This window comes from Zeus faber (assembly GCF_960531495.2).
Source record: "Zeus faber genome assembly, chromosome: 12".
NCBI lineage: Eukaryota > Metazoa > Chordata > Actinopteri > Zeiformes > Zeidae > Zeus > Zeus faber.
This window is the reverse complement of record NC_137196.1, coordinates 6338226-6353890: the sequence shown is the minus strand read 5'-3', so window position 1 is coordinate 6353890 and position 15665 is coordinate 6338226. Positions and strand designations below refer to the sequence as shown.

Sequence of the window (15665 nt, the reverse complement as noted above, 5' to 3'; positions counted from 1 at the left end):
CGATGTAATTAACAGGCGGCTTGCTTGCTATTAGGTTTTGTAGTGATCGGTTATGTAGCACAGTTTTAACAATGTTAGTTATAACATTCTTTCTAAGCCCAGGAAGTCAAACCATCTTTTTAATGCCCCAAATATATGTATTTAAATTGATATCATAAACATGGAACGACTAGTCGACTAATGGCTTAAACCGATGACTAGTCAACTCGTAAAATCTTTAGTCGGGGGCAGCCCTGGTAAACAGCAATAACATTAACAATACAGCTCACCTGCACATACTGCTTTTTAATGAATTTGCTGTACATGTTATTAAAAAGCAAGGAACATTTTCTTATTTTACTTTAAATTATTATACATTCTGATAGAATTGGCTTTATTAGAGCATATTTGTATACATACAGTACATGTTCTCCATATACACTGAGATACTCATTATGAGGCAAAAGTTTCGATTGGAAGCCCAAAGAAATCAATCCAATCAATCAATCAAGAAATCAATAGAAGCAATTGGACAAACAACGGAAGGAACACAAGAGACGACAGTAAAGAGAGTCATTATTTCATAAAAGCTTGGGGCAACACATTTAGAAGAGAAAATGTGCCATCATAATGTCATTATAATGTACTGTTGGCATACAACAGTCATAACCTAGTTATCCGAAGTGAAGCATAACTGCCAATTTTCAGTTATGCTAGTGTGAGCCACTATTCACTGAAACCATTAAAAGCGGGGTAATTAAAGAGTTAGCAACCCATCTGAGTTATTGAACATTTTAACAGATACATGAACTTTCTTATTAACATACATTAAGGTACATTTTTATGGTCTGCCCATAAATTAAAGACATTCAAATAAAGGCATTCAATAAACCTCATGTGAAAACTTCCCTTCTACCCCTTCCATTCTTGGCTTTTTAGATACTTTCAACATACCCTACATACACCAAAAATAAACAGGACCAAGACATAATTCACTTAATTTAAGTGCTTACCTTTCTATTCAAATTTCCACATGACTACTATGCTGGGGACAGAGCAAGGTTAGACATGTGGCCTCGAGGTTTAAGTCAGGGAATGGAAATTAATCTATTTATACGGCCACCACAAACACCACCTCCTAGCTGCCCTCTGGGGGGTGGGGGGTGCCACTAATCGGCACTGACCAGTGGAGCTGCCCGGCAGAAAGCGGCTGGTCAACTTTTAGCAGTAACTGTCAATGTAATGCACTTACAAACAACTAAAGTAAGTCAAGTTTTCTTACTGTTCTCAAACTAACAACAAGATGACATGACCTTGTGACTTTTCAAGAGGGTAGGGCTGTTTTTAGTTTTTTTTAATGAGCTCTTTCACCAAACTAAATGGTTGCTAGATTTACCTCCTTGTGCCCAGTCGAACTGTCAAAGCTTCCTTTGGGCAAGATAATAAAGCCCTATGCGCTCCTTTGCTTAGAGTCAAGCTTGCTAACCCTGCACTCAGTAATTCATCAGAAAACAACATTACCATAAGAATAGTCCTATAAAACAGACTGCACATTCCACGAGTCATCCTCATGCTGCGGTGGTCAATCCAGTCAACATTACCCCTGGGCGTTAGATCACGATGCCTCACCACTCCCTCACCAGGGCGCACTCTGGACTTCATATCACAACATTTATAGTGGAAATCAAAAATAGCAAATCAGTAATATCTTATTCGCTCATTGCGCAAATTGACCATCAGTGGGGCTTCATAATGTTGACAAGGGAGATATCCAAAATAAAATCAGAAGAAATAATGACAAAGGAAAGCTACCATCTTATATCATTATATACAGCATGTGAAATGATTGTGTTAAATAAAATGAATTGCAGATGAACTACAGAGTTACATAGCACACAAAGAAAGACAGTTTATCATTCATCTCATTTTTTGTGAATTGTAAAAGCCTAAAATGTGTGTTATTGAGATGCCTTTGAAGCTAGGGTGTCCTTCAAAAGAAGCTCTTTCTATAAAACTAAGCTTGATTACAGTCATCTCAACAATTTCAAGGTACTTCTTAGAAATAACAATACAACATACATACTAGCCTAAAGTGAATCTTTATTGTGCACTGATGAAGGGTTTCTTCCAAGAGAACCCTTCCACTGAACTTCCATCCTATAACCTGGCTTTAGTGTCACAGCCATCTCGGGTCAGGTGAGTTCTGAAGAAGTCCTGGATTTTCTTCCAGAGGTGGACCTCGGCCGCTGCGTGGGCCCCGGCCTCGCCGCCCCACTCGACTGGCTTGCCCAGCACCCCGTGAAAGCTGCTGGGGCAGTAAGGGCCGTAGGGCGGCTCCAGGTAATGCCCGGCCCCGGGATAAATCACCTTCTCATAGTTCAACTTTCCGTGACGTTTGAGTCGCTCTGTCATCTCCATCATGAAACCGTAGCTGTCCCAGTTCTGGTCGTCTTCTGCAACCACAAAGAGGAAGTTGGTCTCAGCCTGTTCGATAGGGATCATGGACCCTTTGTTGATCTCTGACAAAGGATCAAGAACTGCGTTCTTTGTGTTAACTGCCCCCGATGCGGTGACTTTAACCTTGTTATGGTCAAACAACAAGGGAGAGAGGATTTTGCTTCCTTTGTAGTAGAGGGGAAAGATGGTATTTGCACTGCATCCATTTATCCAAACAGTGGCTGCAATGTTTGGCAGGTAAGTGGCGATCGACAGCGCAATATCACTACTTTTCGACAGTGATATTACACCAACGCCGTTTTTTTCTACCTGTGAGAAAAATATTTTGGTCAACTGAAAAATGGCAATGAAATAACACCTGCGATAACACACCAAGAACCTGTTGCAAAGGCATAGAGCAACTTGAAAACCACTTCTAATACAAAATAAAAATGCAGTTTAAGATGTCTCTAAACAATTATTTTCAACATAGTGAAATACTGAGTTGTTTTAAATGTAGCCATGATTTGGTTATGATTACGTGATTCTTAAAGGGGCAATAGACAACTTTTTTTGCTTTAACGTATCCTTATGAAGTTGATTGCACAGTACTCGCACAATAATGACGCCGTCTGCATTTAGATTGGTTCCCTATAAGCCTCGATATCACTTTGCGTTACAGACTGACACCGGGGACGAATCCTCAGGAAAATGAAGGACTGATTTACGGCAGTGTGTCACAGAAAGTGTGTCAACCATTGCGCAGCCTGTAGCGGAGAATGGCGGACGGTGGATGAACCAAATTGGCAGTGGAAACTACCCGGCAAGAGAAAAAGAACCCTGTTGCTGGAGGAGGCAAAGAAGCAAAAAAGAGTGATAGAAACAGAGGTAAAACAAGAGTGAACCTTGGACGGGCATTCACTCGATGGAGAGAGCTCCGGGACTTCACAGCATTACTAACAGACTTTCAGTGGGCATTCTTTCTACTATATCAGTAAGTAACAACCTGCATACCTATTAATAATACCGGATGTTTTACTTTTCCTTTATCGTAGCACTGAGATCAGGGTTTCCTGTATGATCCATTGTCCTTTTGTTAATCTAAACAAAGAACACGTTTTCTTGCATTGCATTACTTCACGGAGCTAAGCTCTGATGAAAGCTTGCCGGTCTGATGAAAAGTGAGCAGGTTGTTTTTGCCACTGCGTCGCAATAATACCACTTGGAAATGCTGTGTTGAAAAGTTGTCAATTGCACCTTTAAGACTGCAAAAATAGAAACAAAACATGGTATCATGTTTTCTGAATTGATTTAACACTTTCAGAGAATTTGTCAACATTCTCAGGAGTTCCAGATGTTGGACATTTAGCTCATGTTAAAAAAAAACCTCAAGTACTTGAAATGTCTACCAATCAGTCAATGTCACCAAAAAATAAGTTTCCTTTATCATTGCTCAAACCATATCATTGTGTATAATAATATAACACAAATAATATAAATATAAGCAATACATACATTTTCCTCAAAAAAAAAAAAAATAATAATTAACATAACATGTTCCTGAATGAATGAATACAACATCATCCATACCAATGAAGTCAACTCCACCCATACCTTGACTTCTCACCGTTCCTCCCCTTCCTCCATCAAATTTGCTCTGAGCAGCTTTGTGAACAGAGTTCCAGACGTTAAAATGCCCTTTAGGTCTAATTGTAATGGAACGGCCCCAGACTTGCTTAGTACAAACCCCAATTCCAAGTTGGGATGTTGTGTAAAATGTAAATAAAAACAGAATACAATGATTTGCCAATTCCTTTCAACCAATATTCAATTAAATACACTACAAAGACAAGATATTTAATGTTCAAACTGATGAACGTTATTGTTTTTTTGCAAATATTCACTCATTTTGAATTTGATGCCTGCAGCACATTCCAAAAAAGCTGGGACAGGGGCATGTTTACCACTGTGTAACATCACCTTTCCTTTTAACAACACTCAATAAGCGTTTGGGAACTGAGGACACTAATTGTTGAGGCTTTGTTGAAGCTTTGTGGGTGGAATTATTTCCCATTCTTGCTTGATATACAACTTCAGTTACTCAACAGTCCGGGGTCTCCGTTGTCGTATTTGCAATTCATAATGCGCCGCACATTTTCAATGGGAGACAGGTCTGGACTGCAGGCAGGCCAGTCTAGTACCTGCACTCCTTTACTACGAAGCCACGCTGTTCTAACACATGCAGAATGTGGCTTGGCATTGTCTTGCTGAAATAAGCAGGGATGTCCCTGAGAAAGAAGTTGCTTGGATGGCAGCATATGTTGCTCCAAAACCTGTATGTACCTTTCAGCACTTGCACACCTGTGGAGGCACCATTAGCCTTCACAGGTGTGCAAGTTAGCCATGCCAGAGGCACTAACACACCTCCATACCATCACAAACCATGCTGGCTTTTGAACATTGCGCTGATAACTATCTGGATGGTCCATGTTTTTCAAAAACAATTTGAAATGTGGACTCGTCAGACCACAGCATACTTTTCCCACTTTGCGTCAGTCCATCTCAGATGTGCTCGGGCCCAGAAAAGCCAGCAACGTTTCTGGGTGTTGTTGATATATGGCTTTCGCTTTGCATGGTAGAGTTTTAACTTGCACTTATAGATGTAGTGACGAACTGTGTTAACTGACAATGGTTTTCCGAAGTGTTCCTGAGCCCACGTGGTAATATCCTTTACAGAATGATGTCGGTTTTTAATGCTGAGGGATCGAAGTTCATGGGCATTCAATGTTGGTTTTCAGCCTTCCTGCTTACGTGCAGAGATTTCTCCAGATTCTCTGAATCCTTTGATGATATTATGGACTGTAGATGATGAAATCTCGAAATCCTTGCAATTGTACATTGAGAAATGTTGTTCTTAAACTATTGGACCATTTGCTCACGCAGTTGTTCACAAAGTGGTGAACCTCGCCCCATCCTTGCTTGTGAATGACTGAGCCTTTCAGGGATGCTCCTTTTATACCCAATCATGGCACTCACCTGTTTCCATTTAACCTGTTCACCTGTAGAAGGTTCCAAACAGGTGTTTTTTGAGCATTCCTCAACTTTCCTAGTCTTTTGTTGCCCCTGTCCCAGCTTTTTTGGGATGTGTTGCTGGCATCAAATTCAAAATGAGTGAATATTTGCAAAAAAACAATAACGTTTCAGTTTGAACATTAAATATCTTATATGTCTTTGTAGTGCATTCAGTTGAATAAAGGTTGAAAATAATTTGCAAATCATTGTATTCTGTTTTTATTTACGTTTTACACAATGTCCCAACTTCATTGAAATTGGGGTTTGTAAATAAAATTACCTAAATCTACTCACCATGGGTTGTCGTCGTAAAAACTGCACGGCTTCCTCAAAATAGTCCAAATGGAGCTTTTGGACCTTTTTGGGCTGATCGTCCATTCCGTACAGCGACACAGTCAGAACCATGAAGCCGAGGTTGGCCAGCAGGCACGCTCTCTTCTCAGACAGGCCAGAGCCAAACGTGTACAGGTCGAGCACAGAGGGGAAGGGACCTTTTCCTGCACGGTGGCAAACACAGTGCACAGAATCATTACAACGACCTCAGTGTTTTTCAACTGCACTAGTGTGCCATGAGTGTTTTTCAACTGCACTAGTGTGCCATGAGACCTCGCAGGAGTGTGCTGTGAAAATGTTTCAAATTCCACTTAAAAGAAATAATCCAAACTAGCTCTTGTGTTGCAAGATCAAAATTGCAAGGCTGTACTACGCTCCAGCAGGAATGCAGCTCTGTGTTCATCAAAACAAATTTCTCACTGAAAGCGAGAACTATTCATAGTGATGAAACGTTTAACTCGTTTTTGAGATTTGGTTCTTGACGAGTCACTCAGAAAAAAAAGTTGCTCTTTGAGTTGCTGTATTGGACATTGAACGAGTCAGAAGAGTCGGCTGCTCAGAATTTTTCAAGGACTTCTGACAAGAATCATTTAATTCTGTCAAAATTACTTAATTTGGCGAAAGAAAAGGGTATCAGTCATATTCAATATGAATCTGTGGCAAATGACTCGATTTATTTTTGGCTTGGACTTATTGGGCGACAGTTCATTATAACGTTATTATGGTGTGTTCAACTGTATTTTTGTAAAATTTAGTTTTTGGCAAGAAACTTGAATAAATACAGTTGTTTGAAGGAGAAATTTGTTGATGTTTTCACAGCAACATAAAATGAATATTAGAGAGGGAATAATGCCCTGTTTAACTTCCCAACACTAGTTCTTAGCAGCTCATAATACACAATTAAAACTACTAATGCCAATAATTTTTTTTTAATCATAGCAAATATTTAAATAAAACTACAATAATTTCCTAATCATTTGAATGGTTTGTTTTTATGCAAATAACCACTATAGATGACAATAAAGTAAAAGGATAACATTTAGAACAACATTTTGATTGTGGGCCACTTTACATTCACTTTGGGACAGTTAAAATTGTTTTTGAGGACGGTGGTGAAAGTTTTATGGGTGTCACTTTCACTCACCTCTGTAGAGCAGGTCTGCATATATAACAATAGTAATTACTTCCATTTGATTTTTTTTCACTCATTTGTTACTTGAAAATGCATAGGATTGCTCTGCTTTTTTTACTTGCACTTTAGTGCCTTTTGAATGTGTGACAATCTCAGAGGCTTTTGAACAAGTGCACTACCTCAAGAATATTGTTTTCAATAATGTTAAAAAAGTTTTAATTGTTGTAAATTTTTACTACAGTCATTCTGCTGTTGTCTGCTTCTAGCCAAAAAAATGTAAGTAGTACCTCATTGTCATGTTATAGCTTTATCTTTGTCTTTTAATAAAAATCTAAAATGTTATGCCCTCAATGTTGTCAATTTTCCCTGTGGTATTGAAAATGGTATCGAATATAGATATTTTTCAAGGTATTGTATCGAAGTTAGAAATTTCAGTATCGTAACAACACCAGAAGGCCATAGAAATAAGCACCATTATACAAATTTATGATGTTTTTAGTGGTTAACAGGACAATGGTGTCATTAAAAAAAAAAGTAGTTATTAAATTGTGGATTTTATTATTATTTAATTGTAAACAAGTGTGACGTGGCAAAAAAAGGTTGGGAAACCCTGCACCGTAAAGGACAATCAACAAGAGCTTTGATTTAAAAAAAAAAAAAGGATTGCCGACCTGGGGGTGTGAAAAGAACTCCACGAATGTCCCCATCTTTGACGGGAATCCGGCTGACCCCGTCTGCCAGCAGGCGCCTCTCGTTGGTGGCCTCCGCCAGTGGCATGCCGGACCCCTCGCCCTCGTGCACGGAGAGATGGACGAAGTGGGGCTTCTGGGCGCTGATCTTGAAAAACTTGGTGTGCATGGTGTCAGGCTTCAGGGCCCAGAACAGGCCCATGGGCTCCACTCCAGTGTAGCTCCCACCCAGGGAGGTGTCCCGCTGGAGGTCCACCTCCCCTTTCCCGTCAGCCCTGTAGCTGGCAGCGGAGCGAAAGGAGACGCCCTTGTCGTCGGTGGACGCTGCCTTCACAGTGATTAGCTGCCTGGACTGCAGGCCGTTCACCCGCACCTGGACCGCCTCGTCGAACAGGCACTTGGCGCTCGGCAGGATCCTCAGTCGCACCTGGGAGGACATCTTTCCTTCGATGTGTTCGGGAATTGTTCTTCCTCCTCCTTCTTGCTGCTGTTTGGGACTTTGTGCCTGTCAATGGTAGCAGTTACACAACGTCACCTTATCTTCTGTGGTGCCTCAACACCAACCGAGCCACTGGTAACGGACGTGCGGAACAAAACTACAAAAACATATAAGATGAGGATGAGAGATATTTATACTGGTTTACTGGTTTAGTAAAGTTAAATCACAACTGTTTAAAGTGCCATGCTCCTTAAATTGTGCATGAGTGATTTTGCTTTACTCTATCCCGTTACGTGTTATGGGGGTAGCTCAGGCGGTAGAGCTGGTGGTCTAGTCATCTAAAGGTTGCTGGTTCGATCCCAGGCTCCTCCTGCTAGCATGCTGTAGTGTCCTTGAGCAAGACACTTAACCCCTAATTGCTCCTGATGGCTGCGTCCGTCGGTGTTTGAACAATTGTAAGTCGCTTTGGATAAAAGCGTCTGATCAATGTAATGTGTAATGGCAGCAGGGTTGCCAGTTACAGAATAACAAAACTACTATCAATCATGCAGAGAATATCATAACTAGCGAACGGCAGATGATTTAAGTGATTAGAAAGACTCCACTAAATGTTACACGTTGATTAGATGTCAACATCAAAAACAAAGTTTGGAGCGCGTTTTCATGCCACGACCTGGCAACCCTGGTTGAAAGCGCCGACGCACGGGTTATTTCACGGTCAAAATCCTTCCACGAACCGCCGTCGAGTAGTGATTTTGAGGCGCATTAAAACGTGTTGCCATACCTGATTTTCAAATGTTCAAGGGCACGATCTCTGTGTTATATTCTCTTTTTATTCAAGCGCTAACTCCGGGCAAAACTGGCAGCAAGTTGGCTCTTGGCTCGTCCCTATTGCCCAAGAGCACCAGCGCAGTGCATTGTGGGGAGCCGTCCCTTCAAGCTATTGCTGGATTCGAGCAGTTCCGCGCTCGAAGGAATAACATCATTATTATTATTGTTAACGAACAACAATACTACTACTATTACTACTAATACTACTACTACTAATAATAAATATAGCTGCAGGCAGCAATGCACAGGCTCCAGTTTAGTCGTGTTAGATTTGTATTGCAGTTCTCCGGCTTCTGCAATGTAGCACAAGTTACAATTTTTACATTTTTACGACCACTCAGAGATGAAGCCATAGACTTATATGGCATTGGTACATGATGTCATATAGTGACTATTCTTCAATCTTTGTGATTTTGTAAAGTTGTATCAATATTTCTTGATACAATTGTGGTTGGTGTGAAACTTGGATGACGTATGCAACGTTCCCATTGTTGTTTGGGAAAAGAACTGGGGAACATTTTGCTTCACTGGTTTCATCTGCCAATAATGGTACAGGGTTGTTCCCTTCTGCTGGTGCTACAGACAATGTTCAAGTTCAAGTTCAAGAGATTATTTGTCACATACATATACACACGGTCATACATATATGCAGTGAAATGTCTTGACACCCGGTGATTACGCACAATAAGCTCTATAAGCTCCAAAAATACTAAAAAATACCAAAATGTGTCATCAAAGTGCTGCTTTTATAATTCCTGTACAATATCAACTGCTCCATAAACAAATCACGTTGTTGTTTATCACTTAATGTTTCATCAATATTTTCGTCTTCTAAACCTAAATCAACATTTTCAATATTATCAAGGCGCATAGATTAATTATTGTTGTTTGTGGTTTTTGGATCTTCTTCAATTTTGGAAAGAGGATTATTCCATTAATTGTTAAATTCTGCAGCCTCATACCACTTGTTATGTATTCTCAAATACGTCAATGCAGCTTATATTTTATCCGTCTGAAAATATTGATATTTATAATGGCCTTCCTCAGTCTCAGTGACAGCAGGTGACAGTTGGTCTCGTGCGCGTCAATTATGATGTATTTACTGAGTTACATACCGACGGAGGTTTTTTACGTATTTACACAGGTTAACGTATTTTTGGTCGTTTACGAAGGTAGTCGAACTTATGTCATTTTAGTGGTGACTCCTTTCTTTGGATTAAATTTCCAATAAGTTACGTTTCCATGAAATACCAAAAAAGCGATGATCACATCACGGCTTCTATTTTCCAATGCCTTGCTGCCTTGCTGGTTCAAACGAGGCGTAAGGCGTGTTCGTAGCTTCTGTCATTGTTTTGTTCCAGATAGATTTGGCCCTGTTGTAGATGCTTTGGCACGTTGGTGAGTCACAAATAGGTGATTTAGGTCAAATTTGGTTGATTTTCACTAATTTCTCCTCCGTATGTGGATCGATTTAGATGAAAGTTGAACCACTAGATATTTGTGACGTTCCGGTTCAAATGAGACGTAACTGTAACTTCTGCTGTTGTCCTGTTTCAGATAGTTTTAGCCTGAAAAATTCAGAAACATATTATATTAGAGGGTAGTATGGCTCCCTTTGCCGGGCCAGCTGCCTCGAGTCGGCTGAATGAGCGCCCGCACAGCGCTGATTGGTCTGACTCGGGGCAGGGAGCTTTCTTAATATTTGCCAGTCAAAGGGGATCGGCGTACATGGATCGAGAGCAGGCCAAGAACCCAGTTGCAGCACCAAAGGCGCAAGAGTCGGAGATTACCCCAGCACCCGATTAAAATTGTTAATCCTTATTATTTATCCTTTTAGACAGCGAGCCTTTCTGTTTAGAAATCTCAATATAGATTCTCGCCATGTTGGCAATCCACCGGCAGAATGACTCTGTCTCCCTCCCTAAACCCCTACAAGTGGGTAGGACTCCCACAGTTATGTATCAAATTTTGCAGATGTTCCGTAATCTGGGATCAAACTGCACAAATTCTGCCAGATTCTGATGCAGAGTCATAGTGATCTACACCAATGCAGCCAGTTATTTGGAATGACGTGGGGATGGTAGCTCAGCCGGTAGAGCTGGTTGTCTAGCAATCTAAATGTTGCTGGTTCCATCCCAGGCTCCTCCTGCTAGCATGCTGTAGTGTCCTTGAGCAAGACACATGGCTGCATCCGTCGGTGTTTGAATAATTGTAAGTCGCTTTGGATAAAAGCGTCTGCTAAATGTAATGTTGTATTAAACATATTTTGTCTTCTTGGCAATTCTGTTATTGCAATATAATCTCTTCCAGGAACAATATCTTCTATTCTACTAGGAATTTTCATATCCTGATAAAGATTTGTGCCTTTAATCAAAACAATTGTCTCAGTAATTTTGTGTCCATGTGCAAACATTCTGGATCTTGTTTTTAAGTATTGCTGTTAAACAGACAACTGCACACTGCTTGTTCCTTGAGTCCCCAAAATGGAATCATCATTAAGAAATGAGCCTCTTAATACCAATATGTATAGGGAATCAACAGTTATATTTAGAGGCTTCTCGACATTATTTGTTTATTTTTTTTACATACTTTTTTCATAGATCGTTTTAATACTTATTTTTCTAACGTTTTTTCCGCCTTTTTTTCAATTTCTGTTTCATAGGTTTTGTCACAATATTTTTCTTTAGTGCTTTCAGTTAAAACAATGGACAATTGCTTCTTTATTGCCTCAGACTTTCGGCCATTTTATGGCATCTGGAACAATAATAAACACAAACTTTGTAATTATTTTATTTTATATAACAAACACAATAAATACAATAAATACAATAAATAAAGATGAAGGATCCTCACCACCCCAACAAAGGACTGTTCTGTTGCGGTCAGACAAGTGCCTCTGCAGTCACGCAGTGAGGACAGAGAGACTAAGACAGAGTTCCTTCCCGCAAGCCATAAGGACTGTCAACGCTGAACTCACCAGGGGCCCGCACTGGGACACACCCATGGGCCCCACGGCTATACTATAGTATGTTGCATAATGTACTGCATAGCTTATTACTGTACTGGATGATAGCATACTGTGCAGTATTGCCGTTCTGTTCAGTGTTACTGTATTGCTGTGCCTTACTGTTGTATACTGTACTGTATATCTCCACACACAACTACCTCACTTTATTCACATGCCATTTTACTGCACATATTTGTATATACCTGTGGTGGACAAAGGGTCGTGGTCAAGCACCGGCTGCGGACAACAGCATGGTTCCCTTTTCCCACAGCCACCAAGCTGCCTCGAATCGGATTGGGCAAGGAAGGGGGTTTTCTTAATGTTTGTCTGTCTTACAGAGGAGATCGGCTCATGGGCTCGTGATCAGCCTAGGAGCGGAACACCATTCCTCCTGCACCCGAGAGGACCTTTATCCACAATTATTATAATAAATCCTCAGTTATATATACTTGTGGCCTACATGCCAGAGATTGAAATGAACAATAAAACTCTTGCCATGTCGGTGCACCACAGCCAAAAAAGAAAATCTCCGGCACGCAGGCCACAAGTGTACATCGCGTTCCAAATTATTATGCAAATTATATTTTTCTCAGATTTTCCTAAATAGTCGATGCAAATGACAGTCAGTATAATTTTCAAGTCATCAACCGTTAGGGTATAATTCAAATGTTATTGAACAAACCTCCCAATGATAACACCATTTAAAAAAGACAAAAAACAAAACTCAAAATGCAGTGTTTCAAATTATTGTGCACAACAGAGTTTCAAAACATTTTATAGGTTGTACAGAACTGAACATGGTTATTTGTTTAATGTGCAGCATTAGGAGGTCATATTTACTGAAATCAAAAGCTATTTCAATCAAAAACATCTTAACAGGCCAAGTTACATGTTAACAAACGACCTCTTTGATATCACCTTCACAATTCTTGCATCCATTGAACTTGTGAGTTTTTGGAGAGTTTCTGCTTGAATTTCTTTGCAGGATGTCAGAATAGCCTCCTAGAGCTGCTGTTTTGATGCCAATTGCCTCCCACCCTCATAGATCTTTTGCTTGAGGATGCTCCAAAGGTTTTCAATAAGGTTGAGGTCAGGGAGGATGGGGGCCACACCATGAGTTTCTCTCCTTTTATGCCCATTAGCAGCCAATGACACAGAGGTATTCTTTGCAGCATGAAGATGATTTTGCTACGAAAGGCACGGTTCTTCTTTTTGTACCATGGAAGAAAGTGGTCGGTCAGAAACTCTATATACTTTGCCGAGGTCATTTTCCCACCTTCAGGGACCCTGAAGGGGCCTACCAGCTCTCTCCCCATGATTCCGTCCCAAAACATGACTCCGCCACCTCCTTGCTGACGTAGCAGCCTTGTTGGGACATGGTGGCCATCCACCAACCATCCACTACTCCATCCGTCTGGGCCATCCAGGGTTGCACAGCACTCATCAGTAAACAAGACTGTTTGAAAATGAGTCTTCATGTATTTCTGGGCCCAGTGCAACCATCTCTGCTTGTGAGCATTGGTTAGGGGTGGCCCAATAGTAGGTTTATGCACAACTGCAAACCTCTGGAGGATCCTACACCTTGAGGTTCACGGGACTCCAGAGGCACCAGCAGCTTCAAATACCTACCCGATGCACACTTACAAAGCCATGGAACTGTGGACTCAGAGCTCACGTGTTTGTGGGAAAGTCTGGAGTCACACACTCTGTGTTGTGTGCCTCGTGTGCCGCAGACTAGGGGCGGCATTTACAACTGTTACGATAACCCCATGGTCGCTGGCGTCACGGGCGGACAATGCTACTCTATCCTGAGTAGATAGCGTTATGGTGCGGGGGCTACCGTGGAGCCCGAGGAGTCACAACGCACAGAAATAAGGCGAAGCCTACATACATACAGTACATATGAATTTATCTCTTCAATTAAGGAGAGTGTAGTTTAGTAAAAGGCCATGATGATGAATAGATAGATCGATACTGGTTGTGTGTGTGTATCATAACATTCAATGGCACAATAAAAGGATTCGGTTTTAATGGAAAACGATTTGTGCCTTGTGTTACAAACCAACAAACCGGTGAAAATAGACATTATTTTTATGTTATATTATTTTAATTGATAGCTCAGAGGTTCTCTGGAGAATTAGTGACTGGGTATTAGAATGAGGTGTTGTTATTGTAGTCAAAGGTTCAAATCCCCTTAGCTATAATGGAATACATATCTCTGTGGGAAAGCTGAATGGGAATGAGGTCCCAAATGACTCAAAATGTACATATACTGTATGCATACATATAGACACAAGTCTTACCGATAACCAATGGTGATCTGTTTTAGTATATAGAGAGAAAAACCTTGTATCCAACTGGGTATTATATTTTTTATATAATCTATACATATTATATAATCTATATAATGCCTCCAGTGATGATAATGTTGACACGTTCATCGTATTTCCCCTACTTATACCCTAAATATTAGACATAATCTTAGCAAAATGTAAAGTCTCAACTGGAGTTGGCAGTGTTTTGGATTAATATTATTAGCAAATATACTGTGAAAAAATAAACAGGGTTATTAATAATAGTATATAAATAATATTATAAATACGATAAACATTATTATTCAAAATAACAATAACATACAATATAGTGAAAGATGAAACTTTGCCAGCATGTTGGCATATAATTGTTCAACAGAGGGTGATGTTTAATCATTCTTTGCAGTAAATTACTGATTAAATGAATGAACATTTCTATAGGTTGTGTTATAACTGCCCTCTCATTTTCAGAAATGAAACACACACACACACACACACACACACACAGACACACACACGCATATGCATGTGTGTACAGTATAAATATTGACATATATAAACTGTATATACATATTTGTACATAGAAGAAGAAGAATCTTTAATTGTCACACAACACACCACACTACAACACATGCACACACACACACACACACGCACATGCTTTGGATGGTGGCCGGTGAAACGAGGCCTCTGCATTTGACCCATCCTGGCTTGTCCTTCCTCTGGGGGGGCAGCCAGGAGCAGTGGGCAGCATTCATGGACGCGCCCGGGGACCTGGTGACGAGTGTCCATCGCTGGTCAGACGATGATGTGTGCATGTTTTTGGGGGGTTCCTTACTGACGTGAGGTGGAGGAAACCCCATGTGAGCAATGCACTGCGTCACCGTGCCGTGTGTATACATACATACATACATACATACAATATATTACATATATATTTATTTTATAATAATATTGATATTTTAATAATATTATATTATAATAATATTATAATAATACATATATCCAAAACATACATTTTATATTATATAACATATAATTTGATAATATATGATATTTTATAGATATAATATTTTTATTTACTTTCCAGAACCAGATACATTGACTTAGTACTCTTATGTCCATCTTGCATATAAGTAAATGAATGATCACAGAGATTATTACAGTTACTTTCGAACTGTTACTCTCTTTTGCTCTCTCTTTTAAATTGTTTTCATTTTATAATCTCTACGTTATTTTACCATATGAATTGTGTTCCTCATCTCTGCAGCTCTCTCTGAGGTTTTCTGTCCAACTACCGGTATATAATTTTTTGGGACACATTCTAAGTTTGAATCACCAAAGAGTATATAATATACTGTATATTAAACATGCATATTCATATATGAACAAAATAAAGATCGAGGAACTTTTATTTTGAAAATGAAAAGCTGTG

At 40.0% G+C, this 15665-nt stretch overlaps 1 protein-coding gene across 2 annotated transcripts; it reads right to left on the bottom strand.

Annotated features, from left to right (window-relative positions):
* Positions 1 to 265: 265 nt before the first annotated feature.
* LOC307238469 (acyl-coenzyme A thioesterase 1-like) lies at positions 266 to 8991 on the bottom strand. Of its 2 annotated transcripts, none has more exons than XM_080011457.1 (4): positions 8865 to 8991; positions 7624 to 8146; positions 5782 to 5984; positions 266 to 2745 (listed from the first exon to the last, which is right to left on the bottom strand). In XM_080011457.1, exons 2-4 carry the CDS (start codon positions 8078 to 8080, stop codon positions 2137 to 2139), a joined length of 1269 nt encoding a protein of 422 aa, XP_079867583.1. In that variant the 5' UTR covers positions 8081 to 8146; positions 8865 to 8991; the 3' UTR covers positions 266 to 2136. The 2 variants fall into 2 exon arrangements, with proteins under 2 accessions (XP_079867583.1, XP_079867582.1); XM_080011456.1 differs by having other exon boundaries at positions 7624 to 8237; positions 8865 to 8972.
* Positions 8992 to 15665: the final 6674 nt, after the last annotated feature.

Excerpts from the sequence above, each read along its gene's own strand:
- LOC307238469 (XM_080011457.1), bottom strand. The coding sequence starts at position 8,080 with ATGTCCTCCCAGGTGCGACTGAGGATCCTGCCGAGCGCCAAGTGCCTG. Across the intron at positions 5,985-7,623 it reads AGTTCTTTTCACACCCCCAG|GAAAAGGTCCCTTCCCCTCT; the intron begins GTCGGCAATCCT and ends GCCACCGTGCAG. Across the intron at positions 2,746-5,781 it reads TTTTACGACGACAACCCATG|GTAGAAAAAAACGGCGTTGG; the intron begins GTGAGTAGATTT and ends TTTTTCTCACAG.